This window comes from Arabidopsis lyrata, assembly GCF_000004255.2.
Source record: "Arabidopsis lyrata subsp. lyrata unplaced genomic scaffold ARALYscaffold_6, whole genome shotgun sequence".
NCBI lineage: Eukaryota > Viridiplantae > Streptophyta > Magnoliopsida > Brassicales > Brassicaceae > Arabidopsis > Arabidopsis lyrata.
Window position 1 is genome coordinate 22,571,877 of NW_003302550.1, and position 22,636 is coordinate 22,594,512.

General features: G+C 37.4%; 4 protein-coding genes across 5 annotated transcripts; 2 read left to right on the forward strand and 2 right to left on the reverse strand.

Annotated features, from left to right (window-relative positions):
* Positions 1–6,294: 6,294 nt before the first annotated feature.
* LOC9310884 (adenosine deaminase-like protein) lies at positions 6,295–8,728 on the reverse strand. Its single transcript, XM_002874771.2, has 11 exons — positions 8,500–8,728; positions 8,276–8,346; positions 8,072–8,163; positions 7,940–7,999; positions 7,660–7,872; positions 7,498–7,574; positions 7,350–7,419; positions 7,150–7,263; positions 6,989–7,055; positions 6,771–6,875; positions 6,295–6,641 (listed from the first exon to the last, which is right to left on the reverse strand). The coding sequence occupies exons 1-11, from the start codon at positions 8,574–8,576 to the stop codon at positions 6,520–6,522; spliced, it is 1,068 nt and encodes a 355-aa protein (XP_002874817.1). The 5' UTR covers positions 8,577–8,728; the 3' UTR covers positions 6,295–6,519.
* Positions 8,729–12,130: 3,402 nt separating this feature from the next.
* Positions 12,131–14,369, reverse strand: LOC110227749. The gene has a single exon (XM_021023206.1). The coding sequence runs from the start codon at positions 13,684–13,686 to the stop codon at positions 12,508–12,510; it is 1,179 nt and encodes a 392-aa protein (XP_020878865.1). The 5' UTR covers positions 13,687–14,369; the 3' UTR covers positions 12,131–12,507.
* A 1,283-nt stretch (positions 14,370–15,652) lies between these two features.
* LOC9310885 (S-locus-specific glycoprotein S13) lies at positions 15,653–17,134 on the forward strand. Its single transcript, XM_021020741.1, is given in 2 exon segments — positions 15,653–16,964; positions 16,967–17,134. Coding segments are annotated over 2 exon segments (1,365 nt in total). The 5' UTR covers positions 15,653–15,667; the 3' UTR covers positions 17,035–17,134.
* Positions 17,135–17,921: 787 nt separating this feature from the next.
* Positions 17,922–22,222, forward strand: LOC9308786 (polyadenylation and cleavage factor homolog 4). Of its 2 annotated transcripts, none has more exons than XM_021020702.1 (7): positions 17,922–18,393; positions 18,600–18,701; positions 18,811–19,050; positions 19,490–19,643; positions 19,731–20,839; positions 20,919–21,434; positions 21,554–22,222. In XM_021020702.1, the coding sequence occupies exons 1-7, from the start codon at positions 18,055–18,057 to the stop codon at positions 21,596–21,598; spliced, it is 2,505 nt and encodes an 834-aa protein (XP_020876361.1). In that variant the 5' UTR covers positions 17,922–18,054; the 3' UTR covers positions 21,599–22,222. The 2 variants fall into 2 exon arrangements, with proteins under 2 accessions (XP_020876361.1, XP_020876362.1); XM_021020703.1 differs by having other exon boundaries at positions 19,734–20,839.
* Positions 22,223–22,636: the final 414 nt, after the last annotated feature.

Genomic DNA, 22,636 nt, shown 5'->3' on the forward strand with positions numbered 1-22,636 from the left:
AACGAATCTTGATTGCTTAAGTGATTGCTTTTTGCTTGTGAAAACCGATCATGAACTTGAAATTAACAAACGGCTAAGACACTAAAACGAGTCTTGATTGTTCAAGTGATTGCTATTGAAAACTGATCATGAACTTGAATCTAACGAACGGTGGAAACCTAAAACGAACCTTGAATGTTTAAAGTAATCTTATTGCTTGTAAGATCCGTTTATTTCAATCGTTTAGGTTGCTAGAAAAAGGTTGATTATTGCTTAAACTAAACTCGCCTAAGTTGCTAGAGAAGTTTTAATTATCTAAACCTAAAAATCGCAAATTACATAGGTTACGCAAATTACATGGGTTACGCAAATTATTTGCTTAGGGCGTTTTTAATTTGATTGTTTCTTTGATTGATTACATGCATAAGTTGTTAGAAACCCTAAAACTAAAATTGCATGAACCCTAGAAAACTTAGATAATCCTAAAACCCTAAATAAAATAGGAAACCCTAGAAAATAGGAAATCTTTAAAATCCTAAATCTTAGGGATAATAGAAAATCCTAAAACCCTAAATAAAATAGGAAATATCAAAACCCTAAATAATAGGAAATCTCAACAACCCTAAATCCTAAATAAAATAGGAAATCCTAAAAACCCTAAAATCTTAAATAGGAAATCTTAAAACTCTAAAACCCTAATCAAATTAGGAAATATTTAGAAAAGGAAATTTAATCCTAAAAAGGGAAGTCAAATCCTTAAGTAATCGATTCATAGTTCGGTTTTAAAACCGCATGACATTAACGATTACATGATATTGACTCAAATTCCCCTTTTGCTTGTAGATGTCGAAAACAAAGAACCTCAAGTTTTCTGCACTTAATGTTTCCGGCGACAATTACTTACAATGGGCATTGGACATTAAGATAGCCCTTGAATCCAAAGATCTCGCCGAGTGCATTATGAAAAACAACGAGTGTGAGAAGAGGTCGAAGTTTAAGGCGATTGCGTTTATACGCCATCACCTAGCAGAGAGCCTTAAGAATCAGTACCTTACTATCGAGGATCCTCTCGACTTTTGGGTCGAGTTGAAGAATCGATACGATCACCAAAAGACGGTACTCTTACCGAAAGCCCAATATGATTGGAAAAACCTCAGGATCCAGGATTTCAAATCCGTGGAGGAGTATAACTCCGAGCTTTTTTTAAGATTGTCTCAATCCTGAGGCTATGTGGTGAAAAGGTGACTGATGATACCTTGCTTGAGAAAACATACTCAACATTCCACCCTAATAATGTGGTACTTCAGCAACAATACCGTGGAATGAAATTCAAAACATATGCAAGTTTGATCTCCTGCTTACTCCTTGCTGAAAAGAATAATGAGCTATTACTAATGAATAGCTCAATGAGACCTCCAGGATCCACACCGTTGCCGGAAGCCCATAAGGCCGAAATAGCCAAAGAACCTCGAGAGACCAAAGGAACCAACTACGTCCATAGAGGGTATCACGGTCGTGGCCGTGGTAGAGGACGTGGTGGTGGTCGTAGCAACCATAACTCCTACGGCCGAGGAAACCACCATGGTGGTAGAGGCCGTGGGAACAATGGTCGAGGTCGTGGCCGCGGGATCTTCAAACCGCAACACAAGGCCAAGTCCGTTTGCCATAGATGCGGAATGGACAATCATTGGGCTAAGACGTGCAGGACATCTAAACATCTAATCGATGCTTATCAAGAAATGATAAAGAAGAATCCCGAAGCTAATTTGGCTCATCTCGATGGTGATGGAGATTTTGACCATGAGAACGATGACCAATTGGAGTATGAGACTTCGGATTGCTTAAGAGAGGAAAATTAAATTCGACATCTTGTGTTTTAATTTGCTTTATGCTTTAATTTACTTTATGTTTCCATGCTCTATGTTTTTTTGAATTCTATTCTATGTCTTTGAATTCTATTATTTCTTGGATTTAAATTTAAAGTTTAATTTGCCTTTAATATAATCGTTTACTTTATTATCTAAAGACATATTTCTTGTCAATGGCCGATGACAAGAATATACTTGTGGTGGATAGTGGATCGAACCACACAATTTTAAAAGACAAAAGATACTTTATAAATCTAACATTGAAAAATGCCAATATTAGCACCATAGCGGGTATAGCTAGTCTTATTAAGGGCCATGGTCAAGCCCATATCCTTTTATCAAAGGGCACGCATCTTGAAATAAGCGATGCCCTATATTCACCCAGCTCGAAGAGGAGCTTGTTAAGTTTCAAAGATATAAGATTGAATGGTTTCCATATTGAAACAAAGGGTGAAGGGAACAAAGAGATCACCCAAGGACATAAGAAAGTCCTAGAGACTATACCCGCATTATCCACTGGTCTCTACTATGCTAAAATCGATATGAACGAAGCTAATATGGCAATGAACAAAGAGTTCATTGAGAAATTCACTTTATGGCATGACCGGCTTGGCCATCCGGGTCATAGTATGATGCGTAAACTAATAACTAATTCAAAGGGGCACACCCTAAAAAGAGAAAAGAGTTATCCCTAAGAATCTCACGTGTGAAGCATGTTCACAAGGGAAACTCATTATAAGGCCATCACCGGCTAAGGTAAATAAAGAGACCTTAAAATTTCTGGAAAGGATACAAGGAGATATATGTATGGTCCTCATTGATGCATCGACAAGATGGTCGCATGTTTGTCTCCTATCTACTAGAAACCAAGTGTTTGCTAGGTTATTGGCCCAGATAATAAGACTGCGAGCCCACTTTCCAGATTTTCCGCTTAAGACTATATGTCTAGACAATGCCGGTGAATTCACGTCCCAAGCGTTTAATGACTACTGTATGTCCATGGGGGTAAGTGTGGAACATCCCGTAGCACATGTACATACACAGAATGGATTAGCGGAATCCTTCATTAAACGAATTCAATTGATAGTTCGACCATTACTCATGAGGTCGAAGCTTCCAGTAGCCGCTTGGGGACACACTGTTTTACATGCATCAGAGCTTATACGCATAAGGCCATCTAGTGAACATAAATATTCACCATCCCAATTACTCATGGGTCATGAGCCAGACATATCCCATCTAAAGACTTTCGGGTGTGCCGTATATATACCGATTGCTCCACCATATAGAACAAAGATGGGACCTCAAAGGAGGATGGGAATATATGTTGGATTTGATTCTCCCACCATTATTAAGTATCTAGAGCCAACTACGGGTGATCTATTTAAGGCTAGATACGCGGATTGTCATTTTAATGAATCCGAGTTCCCTACTTTAGGTGGAGAGATGAACAAGCTGGGTAAAGCAATAAAAGAAATATAATGGAATCAAACATCCTTAAATTGGCAAGATCCTCGGACTCTGGCATGAGAATCAGAGGTCCATAAGATTATACATTTGAAAAGCTAGCTAATCAATTGCCAGATTCCTTTGCTGACCCAAAGAAAGTTACAAAAACGTATATACCAGCTTGTAATGCACCAGTACGTATTGATATCCAAAAGGGAATCAATGAAATTGCTACCGAGTCTAACACACGAAAGAAACGTGGTAGACCAATAGGTTCCAAAGATAAAAATCCTCGAAAATCAAAGAAAGGTGCAATAGGAATCCGAGGTTACTAAGGAAACCATCCCAGACATGGAGATAAGGCCGGCCGGCTCTAAGGTACAGGTACCATATAATGTAGCTTGGGACGCCAAGCTGCAAAGTATTAAAGGTCCTGACCATAATAAATCTCAAATCGATTATATCATGTCTGGAACATAATGGAACATATAAGAAATGTCGACATAAGATGATTTTGCATGCAAGGTAGCACTTGAATTTATGAATATAAATGAGGATCAGGAGCCCACGTCTATACTAGAGTGCACTCAAATACTTGATTGATTAAATGGTACAAGACCATAAAACGTGGAGCTAAGAATCATTAAGAAAAGGAATGAGTTTGGTCCGACCTTAAGGACACCATTCGATGTAAAAACCAGTAGGACACAAATGGGTCTTTGTGAAGAAGAGAAATGAGAATAATGAAATCGTGAGATATAAGGCACGGCTTGTAGCACAAGGATTCTCACAAAGACCGGGGATAGATTATGAAGAAACATACTCCCCTGTGGTGGATGCTAAGACATTTAAATTTTGCTAAGTCTGGCTATATAAAGAAAAAGACTTGATTTGCGGCTAATGGATGTAATGCCTGCATATTTATATAAGTCCACTGGATAATATATATGAGATTACTAGAGGGTATTGAGCTCAAAGATAAAGATAAGAAAGGGTCTCGAGACCAATACTGCATAAGGCTGAACAAATCACTTTATGGACTGAAACAAAGTGGACGCATGTGGTACAATAGATTAAGCGAGTACCTAGTCAGAGAAGGTTATAAGAATGATCCCATCAGTCCATGTATCTTCATAAAGAAATTTGCAAACAAAGGGTTTGTGATAATAGCAGTATATGTGGATGATTTAAACATCCTTGGAACCTCTGGGGAAATCGCCCAAACAGTCAAATATCTAAAGAAAGAATTCGAGATGAAAGACCTAGGCAAGACAAAATTTTGTTTGGGATTGCAACTTGAGTACGTGAATAATGGAATCCTTGTGCATCAAAAGGCATATACTGAAAAAGTACTCAAGAGATTCAATATGGACCAGGCCCACCCATTGAGCAGCCCAATGGTGGTGAGAAGCCTCGGATTGGATAGTGATCCATTCGGTCCAAAGAAGGATGAGGAAGAAGTTCTCGATCCTGAAGTGCCATACCTTAGTGCCATAGGAGCGTTAATGTACTTGGCTAGCCACACTAGACCAGACATATGTTTTGCCGTGAACCTCCTTTGTCTAAATTTAGTTCATGATCAACCCAAAGGCACTAGAAAGGTTTGAAGGAAGGTTTGGTTAAATTTTAAATTCTATTCTTCCTATGTTTGTTTATTTGGGTTTTATTCTATACTGATCTAACCAAAGAAGGTCTAGTTTGCTTTGGTTTAGTTTGTTTTGCTAATGCAGGTAAAATCAGATTATGGCATGGTCAATAAATAGGAACTATTTAAGGGTACGTAGGCAGCCTTCTTCAAGGCGTAGCTACTACAACATCAAAGACCATCATATGAGGAGACAACACAGCCTGTATCGCTCAGCTCAAGGACGGCTACATCAAGGGAGATCGGACGAAGCACATTCTAACCAAGTTCTTCTTCACGCATGACTTGCAAAGGGATGGAGAAGTTCGAGTGGTACAAGTTCGATCCAGCGACAACTCAGTCGATCTCTTCACCAAGGCGTTACCAACATCGACATTGAGGAAGCTCACGCATCAAATTGGAATGCGGAGACTTAAGGACTTGCAGGGATGACCAAAACAGGGGGAGTAATACGTGCTGTACTCTTTTTCCTTAACCATGGTTTTGTCCCAATGGGTTTTCCTGGTAAGGTTTTAATGAGGCAGCATCCCCGAGCGTATTACTGAGATCCTTTGGCATCTACACGGTTATGTCATCCAAGGGGGAGTGTTGTAGACCGCATGGTCGGATGGACTCCATAACCGTGGGCCTAATCCATATTCTAGAAGGCCCATGTCCATGTTCTAGAGGATTCTCCTTATGACGGTCTATGTTATACTTAGTGGGCTTTTGGGCTTTAGGGTTTACTAGCCCAATGGGGATTTGTCTCCCCTTGTCATGTATAAATATGTATTGAAACCTCATTCATTAATCAATAAGAACAACAAGTTCTATAACATGTATTAAATTATTAATAAAAAAACCCCATTTTTTTTTGACAACTGATTTTATTAAATAACTGAAATGGGATTTACATAAGGTAAATCGAAGCCTATAACATCATATCAAAAGCCCAATTATAAACCCAAAACAGAGGTGTCAATGAAAAAAAAGGTTAAAACTCAATATTGGTGGATTAGATGCAATAACTGCAAATTGGATTTCTTATTGATTAAGAACATAAAATAATGTGTGATAACTAAAGAAGAGAATCTAACAGAGGTTGGACAATTTTGAGCACAATCGGCTCATGCGAGTGTATCTCACGTTAGCGAGAAAGATCAAATTTTCATTTGTGTTCATGATTAACTAATCTCATAAACATGTAGACATGTAGTGGAAGTAGAGTGGATAAAACACAATTAAGCAATTTCTTAAAGAAAACGTTTTTAAAAAAACCCCGCGGCATAGCGCGGGTTTCGCGCTAGTAAGTATAAAAATAGTATAATTAAAAGTGTTTAGCAATGAATATAGGATAACTAAATAAATAAAAAATGAAAATAATTGTGGGTTTGCTACACCGTCAATAAAAATATATAAGTTATCAGCATTTTGATAAACATAGTAGTGAAAAAAATGAAACGCTAAATTAAAATAATATAACAATCGAATTCTGAGACGAATGTAAATCATTTAACCAACCAATGAACCAAAACACCTTTTGTCCGGTTTTGTATATAAACCCAACCAAATCAAGTAAACCGGTAAAAATGTGAAGCACTAAGCATACTCTGGCGAGGCTGAATCAAAAATCAACCAAAGTTGTTGCTTAACTTCATCTTCTGCAAACGTTGCGTCTATTGCCGTTCTAGCCAATGCAAAGGTTTCTCTTTTACTAAGACCTTCATAGGAGAAACAAAATTAGATTCTTTGAAAATCTAGTTTCTTTTTGAATCTAAGAATATACTAAAATCACCAAATTCAAGAATCAGAAATCAGGAAAAGGTTTGATCACAGGTTCTGAAACTCACCAAAAGAACGAACAGCGAGAGCGTACTCATTGGAGAGGCTAGTGGAGAATACTCCAAAATCATCAGTGCATAGAATCAATGGGTGATTTGCATTGTAGAGATCAGCTGTTAAGATCAAGATTAATGTCATCTCCATCCGGGGTTTGATTTTGGCTTCATGCATGGAAAAATGAAAAAGGAGAGTGTGAAATGAAAGTAGGGGAAAGATAAAATCTAACCGAAATGGTGGATATCGATGGACGATATCGATTTGGTTATGATGTTGGATGTTAGACATATTTCAACCTGCAAAAAATAGCGAAATGTCGAATCGATTAGAATATTGTATCACATGCGAGTGAAACTAAGAACATTGGAAAATGTGAATGTAAGCTATTACCGGAGTCCTGAAAGATTTCAACTTTGTCCAATCTTCATCTTTGAAGAAACAGGCATGGCCAATTCGATGCGGTTTGAAATCAAGCATGGCTTGGATTTCTTTTGGATTGGGGACCTACAAAGCACTAAGATAAAGAAAGTAGTAGACAAACTAAAGAAAGACATTTGAAAATCGTTTAGTGGATTTTCAAGAGTTAATACCTCTCCACAGTGAAGAGTGATGTGAAGATTACTGTCTTTCGCGAATTGTAATGCAGGCAAGAAAGTGCTCCTACAAGAACATGAAAGATCTCAGAAGCAACTAGTAGAGCGAAGCAAAGAACAAAGAAGCAAATTACAAAAAAATAACCATTCTCCAACAAGAGGATTCCCTGAAAGATCGATACCAACTACCCCGACATCTCTCATTTCCAATGCGAGCTTAACCTTTAAAAAAAAAGGAGAAGCTCAAATGTTTTCTGCATTAGTCTTTTATGTTTTCGAGTAGCTTAGCTTCTTTTCTAACACTTACAGTTTCCATTGCAGACTCGGTTGTTTCTCTACGGTCAATACTAAGAAGAAGTCTAACATAAATCTTCTTTCTTCCAATTCCATCACACGCATTGAGCAGTTTTTGAGAATCAGATGCCGTAACAAAATCAATATCGACTTCACTGACAGATCTCAGACCTTCAATAACCGCATCCATGTAAGACCGTTTACTCATACCTATGGAATCATTCCTCTACAAACAAACAATCTCATTATTCATATAACTTAAAACACTTTCAAAAATATGCCAAATTATGTACCTTTGGAGTTGTTCTTAACTCGAGATACACCACATTCTCTAAAGCAAAATCTTCTACAACCTGTCAAGATAAGATCAGTCAAGTCTCTAGATATACTAAATTGATGAATGGAAATTGAAATCAAGGTTTTACTTCTCTAGTGATCCTTGTCACGGTTTTGTGATCAGTAGTGAGCTTATGGATCAAATCAAACAACTTGAAGACTTCAACCAAAGATCGATCATCTAAAAAAGCGACAAGGAACGATTATACATACCAAACATGAGAAACTAATTGTGACACTTGAGTAGACTAAAACTAAGCAAAATATAGAACAACGAATTTAAAGTCTCTTACTTTTTCGAATGACATGTTCAACATCAGCAAACACTATAACACCTTTCTCACCAAGAACCCTAGCAAGCTCTCTGTTACATCAAAAGAAACAAAACCCATCATTTCAAACATCGAATTCGGTAAATTACTACTATTGATCAGTGCAATTGCAGAAGTTGCAGATACGAAAGATAAGAGATAAGGAACAAAAGTCGTAAGAAAGAAGATAATTTTGGGGGATTTACAGAAGAGTGGAGTCTCTAATGGAGCCGTTGAGATGAGCATGAAGCTCGATTTTGGGCATTGATTTTATCCATTCCATTTTTTTTTTTCTCCAAAAGAAGAGAAGAGAACAGAGTACGGATTAGGAAGACAAACAGAGACACAAGTTGAGCTGTAAAGAAGAAAAGAAGCGTGTAAATTTTATCAGTCCAGTAAAAAAAAAAAGTTATTAAACAGTTTTGAGCCCAAAAATTCGTTTCCTTACGGGCCCATACATACATTAGACCGGCGACACAAAAACTTAGCAAAGCTTTTTTCTTTTCTCTGAAATTATACTGATATTAGATTCGGAAAGGTTACAAAACATGAGAAAAAAGAGAGATTAAATTACAGAAAGACACAATGCTTAACTCATAATCTACAACTAGATATAGAACGCACGGGTTATCGATCGAAATTGTCATTTTCAATTTTTATTTTTGTAAGTTAAACTAAAATTATATAAAAATATGTTTTAATTTTAGAAAATGTAGTATTTAATGATTTGTTAAATATAGATTAATTATGCATAATGTGTAATATAAAATACTTTTTGTAGTTTTGTTTATTATATGTTACAGTATGATATTTAATAAATGTTCATATGTGTATTATTGAATTTTAATAATTTATTTATATCCATCGGAAGAGTGTATAACACTTTCTAATTTTAATGTGGGTAAGATAGAAACAAAATTGTGACAATATGAGATGATCTATATCCACATCATGTAACTTTACTTGATAATATAAAAAATCCTCAAAACAAAAAAACAAATTCGTAATGAATTAGGGAATATGAACTAAATAACCTAAGAATAAAAAAAAATTAAGAAAATAATATTAACTAAACAATGTCTATTTGCTATATGGTTTTTGTCAATTTTTTGTCATCTTACTCATAAAATCTTTGTTGTCTCTTTTTTCTTTCCTCTCGCCGGCAAAAAGTCTCAAATCTCTCTTTTCTTTCAGTAGATTTCTCTTATTTTTGCTTGATCTCCTATTTCTTTTTCTTTCTCTTCCTCTCGTTGGATTTATTCACCACCATATTTTTTTTTTCTTTTTCTATATCACTATTTCTCTCATTCGTCGGGCGTCACCACTGAGTCTCACTACTCCGACCCACCAGACCACCACCACAACTGAATTTCACAACAATCATCATCACCATCAATACTAAATCTCGTTAATTCCGACCCACCGCCTTCATCAATATTTACCGCCACCACCACTAAGCTTGAACCACCTTCATCAACACCAACACCACCGTTACCGCATCTTCCCCTCTTTCCCGAATTGCTCTTATTTCTCCACCTTCTTTATCTCCTCCAACATTAGGTCTAGCTTCTTCGACAACAACTCTATTTTATGTTCATCGCCGTTTATAATTTTTAATTTGCCTACATCGCCATATATTCTTAATTTGTCTATCTATCTATTTGTTTATCTATAGAGGTGAGTATTTAGAATTTTAATAATACATTACAATAAATACCAAACTAATTTTGTCTCAAGATTAAGTAAGCTTTCGAAACTCACCGTAAGGACTTCCTGCACAACAATTAATGAAGACGGGCTTCAACACTTATGGCAGTAACAAGATAGTGGAATTTGGCTTTCTCTGTGAAGAATGCCTTGTCGCAGATCTTTCGGATGAACTGTAAGATAAACGAGAATCACAAGACCTTTCAACACCACAACTAACAAGTATTGAAGCCAACCAAAGCTTAATACTGTGGAATAAAACTCCGAATTAAAATACAGAGCTCAATCCCAAACTAAGATCGAATAAATTAGTCGAGGAGGAGAAACAGAAGCCCAAACAAGAAAGACGATAGCCCAAAAGAGGTCTCTAAAATCCTCTTTTTCGACGTTTTTGATCGCTTGTTGTCGATTCAGTTTGGTTATTTTTCTCCACGATTAACTTTTTGAAGAAAAAAAATTAGCAAAGCTACAATAATGAAAATTTTCAAAATTTACCACCAATTCGTTTTAAAATTATTATTTTTGGATAGATCGAAAAACGAAAGCAACAATCAAAAGCAAAAATTTTATTTTCACTTTTTTAATTTTTTTTGCGAAATTTGAGGGAAAAAAAAAACTTCAAAAGGCTGTTTAAAGTGGGCATGAATGCAGGGCCGGTCTTAGGATTTTGGTGGCCTAAAGCATATTTAAAATATAATTTTTGATATAAAAATTAATGTTAAAAAATTATCAAAATATGTTTGAAAAAATGCATTAGAAAAAGTCATTAAATTTTTAAAATTCGGATTTGTTAGCGAAAGTTAAGAATAACATAACACCTACTAGGCTACTAGCCAAGTTAAATAGAATATTTGGAGATTTTGTTGCTAAAAAACAACTAAACATAAATTAATAAATAAATTAAAAACAATTTTCTCTTACTCTACAAAACAAAAAGGAAAGACACGTAAAAAGGAAAAAGAAAGACATGTAAAAAGTCAAAAGGAAAAAGAAAGGAGAAAAAAAAACAAAACAAGAGAAACGTATATATTGAAAGACTCGAACTGACGAAAAGTGAGTCATTGAAATAATACACATCCAACTTGACCACAGCAAACAAATTGGACATATAGCTCTAAAATTTTATTTATATTATGTGGCCTAAAGCAAAAGCTTTGGCTGCTTTATGGGCGGGCCAGGCCTGCATGAATGAATCCTACTGATCTTATGTTAAATCTCATTACGCAAACAAGCTGCTTCTTTGAACATTACCACTCATCTTCATCTTCTTCTTCTTCTTCATCATCTTCTTCATCTTCATAATCTTCATCATCATCATCTACAAGAAAACATCACAATTTCCGACGACGGTATTGATCGGAAATTCGTCGGAAATAGCATATTCCGACACATTTCCGACAAAATCAAATTCGTCGGAATTCTCTGGTCGGAAATTCGTCGGAAGTTTTGTCGGAAATATTTGTCGGAATTGTGTCGGAAATTTCCGACGAATTTCCGACGACTATTCATATAGTGGTCGGAAATTCGTCGGAAATTTCCGACCACTTTTAAAATAAAAATAAATTAATATAGTGACAAACGTAGAAATTTCCGACGAATTTCCGACGAAATTAATTATTAATTAATTATTTACTTAATTATAAATTATTTAATTTTTTCAAAAAAAAAATTCAAAATAATATTTCCGACGAAATTCCGGCGAAATGAATTACTTATTTATTATAAATTATTTATTTTTCGTTTTTTAAAAATAAAAATGAATAAATAAATAATTTTCGATGAATTTCCGACTAAACTTCCCGACAAATTTCGGACTAACAAAACTTTCCAACTTAAGTTTCGTCGGGAATTCGTCGGAAATATTAAAGGTTTAAACTCATAATTTCTGACGATTTTTCCGACTAATATTTCCGACCAAAGCGTCGGAATTTTGTCGGGAAATGTGCAGTGAATAAACATGAGTTCACCTAATAATTACGACGAGTTTTCCGACAAGTTTCCGACCAATTTCCGACAAAATTAAATAGTCAGAATTTTCCATGTTTTCCGATGAATCATTCCGATAAAATTCCGATGAATTTGTGTTCGTCGGCAATTTTTCTCTTTTTTCGACGAATTTCCGACAAATTTTTTTTCCTCGGAATCTTGTCGGAAATTCGTCGGAAACCTGTTGGAAAATTTCCGACCAAACATTTCGTCGGAAATTTTCCTTGGAAATGGCTATGTTTTCTTGTAGTAATATCTTCTTCTTCTTCTTCGAGATGAACATCCTCGGTCTCTTTCCCTTTTACAATATAACACAAACATGGTGTCAGAAAAATAATAACACAATATATCTCCTTTACAACGGTACAATCATATAGAGACATCATATACTTCCCAAAAGTCAAAGAGATACTAGAGAAATAGAATTAGTAAGCCAAGCATAATAATCCTAGTTCCTAAACCCGTTTTTATTCAAATCTGTCTAACTATCTTTCAGCTCACCAGTGCCTATTTAATTTGTTTCACGTACCTAATACTTTAGGTGGAGGCTGCTCAATGACCGGAGGAAGCAATGTTGGAACGCCAGAAGCTTCCGGCCAAGCTGATAACTCCGGAACAGGAGAAAATGTAGCCGCGTACGTTTTGTGATACCGTTCAATAGTGTAACACTCGTCTACATACTGCAACGGGTTGATATTCAGCTCATCGCAGACTGCTAGAGCGTGCAGACATGGGAACTTGTTCCTTTGAAACTCTCCACAAGTGCAGGTTGACTCATTCAACTTAACAATCCCTTCGAAGTTGACCTGATATGCATCTCCTTCGAAGAGCGTTATAACCCAAGTAGCAGAAACTTTCATGAACTCTTCAAGCTTTTCCATGACATGTTCTGTGTACACATCACCGCGGTTAAGAGAACCACGGCTACGGCTAAAAGACTCGTCAAAAGCGTCTCTCAGCTCACCAAACAGAATCATCACACCCCCTGTCATTGCAACGTTAGGAAATCTTTTACAAACAGCAAAGAGAGCTTCAGTATCTATCTTCATGATTCCGTATCTCCGATGATCACTGTCATGAGCTAGAGCCCATTGATGTGGAGGGATTTGGTCTAACAATTTCCAAGCTTCTGGATTACTCTCTTTAATCTTCTTCATGTAAGAATCAAATTCTTCCTTCTTACTTGACAAACCAGCATGCTCTACAAGAAACTCCATATTGTGGTCGTAGCCTGGAGAAACGCTACGTAATTGGGAACACAGATGATCCAGACAGAACCTGTGATAAGCCCAAGGTTCTTTCCACTGAGACCCGGGCTCTTTAATAACAGCGAGAATGTCGGGGTCGGGACTAGAGATAAGGCAAATGCCTTGCCTCTGTGTTACCTTGTCTCTGATTTTGGTGAGAAACCAACGCCAACTATCAATGGATACTTCTTTAGTCACTGCAAAGGCAAGCGGAAAAAACTGATTGGCTGCATCAAACGCAGAGGCAATCATCAAGTTCATTTTGTATTCACCGCCCAAGTTTTTGGTGTCCACAACGATCAGAGGTCTACAATGTTGGAACCCTTGGATAGACTGTGAAAATGCCCAAAACACGCCGCGAAAGTAAGCGTGTTCAGGATTAGGCAAAGAATCATATTGCCAGTCCACGAGCAGGCCATTAGAAGAGTGAAGCGCAGACATTAACTTGGGCATGATCCTGAAACTCTGATCCCAATCTCCAAAAAGTCCTTTGATAGCTTTCTCTTTCGCATCCTGCAAAAGTCCTTCCCCACAATGCTCCACCACTTTATCAAGGGCATAGCCGAATTTTTCTTTCAACAAGCATGGGTTGTACCCTGACCACACGTTCAATCTCACATTCTAAAAACTCGACTTTAAAATCTTGTGAAGAATAGTTAGGTCGACAAGTATATATGTGGACCACAACACTTGGTTATCTCAAAAAGACCGCCTTCTTCAATTCTAGAAGCACAAATTGACCACTTGCATTGCCATCTTACACACTCAAACACATAAATGTCCTTGTCTGTCTCTCTTAGTAAACATTTTTGCTGCCTCTTAATGGACCACCAGTCCACTGCCTTCTTCAGCTCATCTATATCTTTGAAACACAATCGAACACGCATTGTATTATCTTCAAGCCACAAACCAGATGTGCTCTTCTGCCTTTTACGGGGATTTTCCATTGGCGATGATCACAACAAAACCTACAAGAAAATACTTAAGTTAAAAAAAACCCTTGAAATCACAAAAAAAGAAAAACCCTAGAAAGCTAAACGACAGTGAGAAAATCCTAGAAACCTCCATATCACGACACCATCACTATCATTCAAAAAACGTAAACTCAAAACAATGAACATCAAACAACGGACTTGTAAAACCTTTGCTTGTTTTTTCAGAAATGAAAACTACCTTTTCGCTAAGGAGTTCTTCGGTGATGTTTCCGTTAACTGCCTTTTCATATGCTTGTGCTTGCCCTAGGAACTCTCAAATACCAACCATCCTATAACTCAAAATAATTAGAGAGCGTAATTATTTTAAAAAGTAACAGTTGGGCTGAAATTATAAAGCCCATTAAAAAAGTAAGCCTTCATTGAGACCGTACCACGATGAGACTACAAGTCTTACCGGCGAATTTGCTTCTAAACATGGCTTTTGATCGAGAAATTAGAGAGAATGAGACGTCGGAACAAAAGCAGACGAGAGTGGAGCAATGGTTTAGATTTTGTCGCAGCGGCGGTGTTAGGGCTTTTGAGAGAATATAAAAATGTTGGGCTTTTTAACAGGCCTGGGTCATTGTTAATGGGCTTGTTCAAGAACATCTTTTACGTTTGGCCTTAATAAATTACATTTTCGAATGATAGTGATAGTGATAGTGTCGTTTGACATGTAAATATGGTCAAAGATGTTGCATTAAACATTTGACAAAATACTAAAATGAAAAGTTTAACTTTCTAAGAGCAAAAACTGAAGCAGCATTTGCAAGTTTGAGAGTTAAAGGAACCTAACGAGACTAGCTACCTTCTTCTTTAATCTATGGTCCATGTTTTAATTTGCTCGGTTATACGTCCTTGTTTCTCCAAATAAATGTATGGTCCATGTTTTAATTTGCTCGGTTATATAAATGCAGAATAAATGTATCAAAGGATGGACTTGAGAGCACTACACAGTACACATGCTACTGAACTGAACAACATATATGTTATGTTGGCCGAGTGAGAAATTAATTTCACATGGTGATTTAATGGTAAAGTATTGACTAATGACAAAAATTTGTTGGAAATTGGAATGAATTAATTGAAGTGATGGAAAAAAAAGTCATGACATGTTGAATTCACATTTTGCTTGTTTGCTGGTAACATTCAAATAATACTATAATGTAGGATTTTTATGAATTAAGCTTAGATTTAAGACATAAGAAAATATGTTAATTGAAATCTAAAACAATTTTAATAGGTGAAATTAATCTGCAAACGCCTTATTTATTTATGCATGCGTTAAAATTATACTACATATATACTCTATTTTCACGTAAGTTTTGTATATTTTTTTGTCGTCATTTTGTATTGTTATTATATACCTTACGTCACTTATTAGATGATTAATTAGTTTATTACATTTATCTTATCTTATGTAACTTCACCAATCAACCCTTTATGAAAAAAATCTATAAATGAAGGAAGAAGATAGAAGAACATATATGAAAATATTGTGGAGAGAGATGAGAGGCGTACGAAACATCTACCACCATTTTTACACCTTTTCCTTCTTCCTTGTCTTCACTCTCTTTCGTCCTGCATTTTCAATCCATGTCAATACTTTGTCACCTACAGATTCTCTTACAATCTCAAGCAACCGAACCATTGTGTCTCCTGGTGATGTTTTCGAGCTTGGTTTCTTCAAACCCTCCTCGGATACTTCTCATTGGTATCTTGGGATATGGTACAAGAAAATCTCCGAGCGAACTTATGTATGGGTTGCTAATAGAGACAACCCTCTCTTGAGTTCCATTGGAACTTTCAAAATCTCCGACACTAACAACCTGGTTCTCCTCGATCACTCAAACAACATTGTTTGGTCGACGAATCTCACCACAAGAGACGTGATATCTCCGGTGGTTGTCGTAGAGCTTCTCGATAATGGCAACTTGGTGATGAGATACTCCAACAACAACAACAACGACCCAAGTGGGTTTCTGTGGCAGAGTTTCGATTATCCGACAGATACTATACTTCCGGAAATGAAACTTGGTTTGGATCTTAATACTGGATTCAACAGATTCCTAAGATCTTGGAGAAGTACTGATGATCCGGCAAGTGGAGATTATTCGTACAAACTCGAAACTCAAGGGGTTCCTGAGTTTTTTCTATGGAGTGAAGACGTTCCAATACACCGAACCGGTCCATGGAACGGAATCCGGTTTAGCAGTGTACCTGATATGCGACAGTTGAATGAAATGGTTGATAATTTCACAGACAATAAAGAAGAGATTACATACACATTCCTGATGACCAAGACCAACAACGATATCTACTCCAGATTGACAGTGAGTCCTTCAGGATATTTTCAACAATATACGTGGATTCCGCCGTTAGGGAATTGGAGCAGGTTATGGGCTTTACCAAGAGATCAATGTGATTTGTTCAACATATGTGGACCTTATAGTTACTGTGACTACGCAAACAACCCGATGTGTAGTTGTATCTTGGGATTCGAGCCTAAGGATCCGCGCGCATGGGAGTTGAAAGACTGGTTACATGGATGTGTAAGGAAGACAGAACTAAACTGTGTCGGAGATGCGTTTTTACGGATGGCGAACATGAAGTTGCCGGAAACTACAACTGCGATTGTGGACAAGAGTATTGGGGTGAAGGAGGAATGTTTCGAGAGGTGCAAGAAAGATTGTAATTGTACGGCGTTTGCGAATGCTGATATCCGAAATGGCGGGTCGGGTTGTGTACTTTGGACCGGAGAGCTCATGGATATTCGGAACTACGTGGAAGAAGGTCAGGAACTTTACGTCAGATTAGCGGCAGCTGATCTTGGTTTAGCTGATCTTGGTTTACTTAAGAAAAATAAGTTGTGGTTGATTATTACCGGATTGGAACTTGTTATTATGGGTTTATTTAAGACACATACGAGTGTATGGTTTATTTAAGAGAAAATAAATTGAGCTTGATTATTAGTGCGCTAAATAGCTGAAAATGGCGTGTGCTTTTTAATTACTCCAGGTAATTATAAGATAGCCAATATAGTTGTACCAAAGTTTCCGAAAAGTTGCCATAATTCTTTGGAACATTATACACTGTTACAATTTGCTGAGACACTAATGAAGAAATGAAAAGACTAAACGATACAAATAATGTGTGAATCCCATACAAAACTATGTATATATGAATCTTCGTCTTGCTAAGAACTTCAATTACATGGTTTATGAACTTGTACTAGATCATAAAGTTGGGTTTGTCTTGGGCCTTTTTAAATGCTCTAAAATAGTCAGCGATTTTAACGAAGTTGAGCGAATTTGCAAAACTATAATATCATTTATAAAAAAAAATCAATTCAATTCGTTTAAGTAATAGTCTAGTAATCTTTGTGCAAGTTATCTAGCTAGATACACAGGACACGAGCATGAGGTTCTTTGTTCGCATGTAAACATTTCTGTGCCAAAATGGCTCATGTTGTCAAATAAGTTTACATATACATATTAAAAATATTTATGGCATGATACACACATAAGCAAATTTAGTGTGCCATAGAATTTTCCCATTATGGTGTAATAACGAGGTCATAGTAAAAGTCAAATCGATGGGTTACTCAAAACGGGTAAAAGTAATAATTGGGTCTAGTTGATAACTCTACAAAAAAAGGGACAAAAATGAGATTTGCATAAAATAGAGATACAAAATTGAGAAAAAAAAAAATCCTCTTCACTAAAAAAACTTCCGTTATCGATCTCTCTCTCTCTTCCCCCGAGGGTGGCGAATCGAGTTTCCATGGTGGAACAAAACCCTAGCCTTATGCTGACACTAATTATCACTCTTCACTATTGAATTGGTGATGGACTCAGAGAAAATCCTCAATCCAAGGCTTCTTTCGATCAATAGCAGCACCAGTAGCCGCAAAGGTATGTCCGTTGAGTTGCCGCAGAAACCGCCGCCACCGCCGTCGTTGCTAGACCGGTTCAAAGCTTTGCTTAATCAACGTGAAGATGAGTTCGGTGGTAGTGAAGAGGTTTTGCCTCCGAGTATGGATGAGATTGTTCAGCTTTATGAGGTTGTTTTGGGGGAGCTTACTTTCAATTCTAAGCCTATTATCACTGATCTCACTATTATCGCTGGTGAACAACGGGAACATGGTGAAGGAATCGCTAATGCTATTTGCACTCGAATTCTTGAGGTTTGTTTTTTATTGTTTCTGCCATTGAAGCTTTATTGTGTACTTTATTAGTGTGAAAGTGGAAAAATTTTAGGTTTTTGATTGTCAGAGTTATGCAATTAGAGATGAGTGTTTGGTTTTGTGGTTTAGTGGACTGGGGCTGCTTAAGAGTTACCTGTTTGTGTGAATTAAGAATTTTTATGATACAGTTTCGTGTATATATGCAGGCTCCAGTTGAGCAAAAGTTGCCTTCTCTGTATCTTTTAGACAGCATCGTTAAGAATATTGGGCGGGATTATGTTCGTTATTTCTCATCCCGTCTACCCGAGGTGAGCAGTCTACAAGAAGATGTTTGCTTTATTGATTTGTATAGCGCTGAAGCATACCCATAAGCTGTTTTGATTCAATCTGGATTATATGTCCTGTCTGCTGCTTTAGGTCTTCTGCCTAGCATACAGGCAAGCGCATCCGAGTTTACATCCGTCAATGCGCCACCTGTTTGGGACTTGGTCAAGTGTTTTTCCACCACCTGTATTACGCAAGATTGAGATGCAATTGCAACTTTCATCTGCAGCACACCAATCTTCCTTGGGGGCTTCCGAGCCTAGTCAACCAACGAGGGGCATACATGTTAATCCAAAATACCTTCGCAGGCTGGAGCCTTCAGCCGCAGAAAATGTAAGCCTTTCTCTTTGTCATTGTGAACAGAGATGACATTCTTGTATGGTTGCATCTGCCACCTTGAAGCTATGATACGTTAATTTTCTATAACTATACCAAGAAAACCTGATATTAGATTAGTCTAGCCTCATAGTGGTTTTATCCATAGTATTTCTTTAAAGTTTTGCGAGTTAGAAGAGATAGATGTTTACATTCTTCAAGTAATCAATCTTGACTATTAGGGGCTGTTGTCGTGGCATCTCTCAATTATTCATGATGAGTAGGTCACTGGTACTCTAGTGCATTAGAAATTATCTTGGTAGCACATGTAGAGGGTTTCTTTTGGTTATAGTACAGTAGATCATTGTGTATGCATCATTTGTCATTCAGAACTTGTTTTCATACACTCTTATATCTGACATGCATATTTCTTTACATGCTCTTGCTTGACATGCAGAATTTAAGAGGAATTAATTCCACTGCAAGAGTATATGGCCAAAATTCCGGTGGGTATGATGATATTGAAGATCGTTTAGAGAGCCCATCTTCACTCTCTGGACAAAGATCTAGTACAGCTGGAAGTTTGGCCCTCTCGTCTTCTGCAATTGGAGGTAATATTCGTCAAGCCTGCAATCACCGGACCTGTACTTGATTGACTTTAAATAATTCTTAATCTTTTGACCCTAATGGCCCTGCAGCAGAGGGTTTTCCGAGGAGGTTTAATGATGGAGCTAATCCTTCTAATCAAGCCTTTAACTATGGAATGGGTCGAGCTACTAGCAGAGATGATGAACATATGGAATGGCGAAGAAAGGAAAACTTAGGGCAAGGAAATGATCACGATAGACCCAGAGCGCTGATAGATGCATATGGAGTTGACACCAGCAAACACGTAACAATCAATAAACCAATTCGCGATATGAATGGCATACACAGTAAGATGGTTACACCATGGCAGAACACTGAGGAAGAAGAGTTTGATTGGGAAGATATGAGCCCTACCCTAGATCGTAGCAGAGCTGGTGAATTTTTGCGATCATCTGTCCCAGCATTAGGAAGTGTAAGGGCAAGACCCAGAGTAGGAAACACAAGTGATTTTCATTTAGATTCTGACATTAAGAATGGTGTAAGTCATCAGCTACGAGAAAGTTGGAATTTGTCACAAAATTTTCCACATTCATCCAACCACGTCAATACCAGAGCAGGAAAGGACTTGAAAGTAATGGCTTCATCTGTAGGACTAGTTTCATCAAACAGTGATTTCGGGCCTCCTCCATTTGATAGCATTCAAGATGTTAACTCACGTTTTGGTCGGGCTCTTCCTGATGGAACATGGTCCCATTTGAATGTTAGAGGACCCAACTCTCTCCCTGTACCTTCTGCTCACTTGCATCATTTGGCAAATCCTGGTAATGCAATGTCAAATCGCTTGCATGGTAAGCCGTTATATAGGCCCGAAAACCAGGTCTCTCAGAGTCATCATAATGATTTGACTCAACAGAATCAGATGCTAGTCAATTATTTGCCATCTTCATCTGCTATGGCTCCAAGGCCAATTCAATCGCTGTTAAACCATGTAAGTCATGGGTACCCTCCACATGGGTCAACAATTAGACCATCTTTATCAATCCAAGGTGGGGAAGCCATGCATCCTCTTTCTTCAGGGGTTTTATCTCAGATAGGATCCATCTCGCAGAATGCTTCGTTGGGAGCTTCTAATCAACCACCGGGTGGTGCATTCTCTGGTCTGATTGGCTCTCTCATGGCTCAAGGTTTGATCTCATTGAACAATCAGCCTGCTGGCCAGGTAATCATTCAAATCATGTCACCCCTTGAGAGTCTGTGTCTTCTTGCTTTATCTTGAATTGTTGGTTTTATATATTCAGGGACCATTGGGGTTGGAGTTTGATGCGGACATGCTCAAGATCCGTAATGAGTCTGCAATCAGTGCTCTATATGGGGATCTCCCGAGGCAATGCACAACATGTGGTCTACGCTTCAAATGCCAAGAAGAGCACAGTAAGCACATGGATTGGCATGTAACCAAGAACAGGATGTCCAAGAACCATAAGCAGAACCCTTCTCGGAAATGGTTTGTAAGTGCTAGCATGTGGCTTAGTGGCGCAGAAGCACTAGGAGCTGAAGCAGTTCCAGGGTTCTTGCCCGCAGAGCCAACAACAGAAAAGAAGGATGAAGAAGAGATGGCAGTTCCTGCAGATGAAGACCAAACTTCATGCGCGTTATGTGGTGAGCCATTTGAAGACTTTTATAGTGATGAAACCGAGGAATGGATGTACAAAGGTGCGGTGTACATGAATGCTCCGGATGAATCAACAACAGATATGGACAAGTCTCAGTTAGGTCCTATAGTGCATGCAAAGTGCAGGCCAGAGTCCAATGGGGTAAGCCATTCCATGCATTTTCATTACTTCATTTGTGTCTAGTTTTATCCATTTTCATTTTCGCTGCTATAGATTTATACAGTGGCGACCTCTTGATTTTCCAGTTATTGCTTTTTCAGGGTGATATGGAAGAGGGTAGTCAGAGAAAAAAGATGCGGAGTTAGATCCCTTAGACCGAATTTTAGGTCTTTTTCTTGACTACATTTAAGTTACATTCTTATTTCTTCATCATCTATATGCACTTAGTCACAAAATACCATTGATGGAGAGAAATGATGGAGAAAGTCTTCTTTCTCCTTTGTACCATTGAAAAAAAAGAGAGGTTTACACCCACATATCTTATCATTCTTTATGCCTCTAAAATCCTGTTGTGCCTTAGGACATGGATAACGTGTAACTGTTCTGCATTCTCTGCTACACCTAACCTGGGGTGCTTGTAGTAGTAAAATCAGATGTCAGATGTAGCAGTTTCCCCATGTATATGGAATACAATGTGTCTGTTTCTTTCTTGCTTCGGATTGTCTTTTTCTTTTTCATCTTTAGATATTGCAGGGAAATCCCGGGGAGACTGATATTCGAGTGTGAACAGATTTCTTATGATGAATGGATCTCATAGATGCTGTTGCTAAGAGAACCAGTTTTCAGGTTTTTCTTTAGAGCTTTCCCTGTTTGAGTTTTCCTTTTTTATGTTAGGCTGTTAGCTAAGAATGTTAGTTAACATAACTCTTTTTAAGCGTATTTATTCTCTCGACTTTGTCTATAATGAAACAAGTTTTACTTTTCTATTCGAACCTTTTTGATCTTGAAATCTCTGTTACTTGTAACTTCATACCTACATGATACAGAGCCGAATTTATGTCGAAGTAGGTTGAACGATGGTTAAAGCTTATCGAACATACTTGGCTTTTTTACTCGATCAAATTGGAATATTTTCACGACTGTTACATTTAAAATATGGAATTATAAAGAGATTTAGAGGTTATGATTGGAGTCATTTTGAGTTTGGTTAGTTCAGGTAGTACCTTATAGGACCCCAGAGCAAACTCAGTTCAAATCCGTTTAGTCTCTAAACAAGAGTAGGTGATGATCAAGAAGTAGTGGCTGGAGTGAAATTCATGTTGGTACTATTAGTATACATTGTGAAAATAGTCAGTTATAGTTCAGGCCGAATAGTATGAACTGTTGAAACGGACAATTTTAAG

What these genes read in the sequence shown, in the direction of transcription:
- LOC9308786 (XM_021020702.1), top strand. Translation starts at nt 18,055, where the DNA reads ATGGACTCAGAGAAAATCCTCAATCCAAGGCTTCTTTCGATCAATAGC. An exon ending in TTTGCACTCGAATTCTTGAG is followed by an intron (nt 18,394 to 18,599) that starts GTTTGTTTTTTA and finishes GTATATATGCAG; the next exon opens with GCTCCAGTTGAGCAAAAGTT. An exon ending in GCAGGCCAGAGTCCAATGGG is followed by an intron (nt 21,435 to 21,553) that starts GTAAGCCATTCC and finishes TTGCTTTTTCAG; the next exon opens with GGTGATATGGAAGAGGGTAG.
- LOC110227749 (XM_021023206.1), bottom strand. Translation starts at nt 13,686, where the DNA reads ATGCCCAAGTTAATGTCTGCGCTTCACTCTTCTAATGGCCTGCTCGTG.
- LOC9310884 (XM_002874771.2), bottom strand. Translation starts at nt 8,576, where the DNA reads ATGGAATGGATAAAATCAATGCCCAAAATCGAGCTTCATGCTCATCTC. An exon ending in AATCCTCTTGTTGGAGAATG is followed by an intron (nt 7,420 to 7,497) that starts GTTATTTTTTTG and finishes ATGTTCTTGTAG; the next exon opens with GAGCACTTTCTTGCCTGCAT. An exon ending in TCACTCTTCACTGTGGAGAG is followed by an intron (nt 7,264 to 7,349) that starts GTATTAACTCTT and finishes AGTGCTTTGTAG; the next exon opens with GTCCCCAATCCAAAAGAAAT.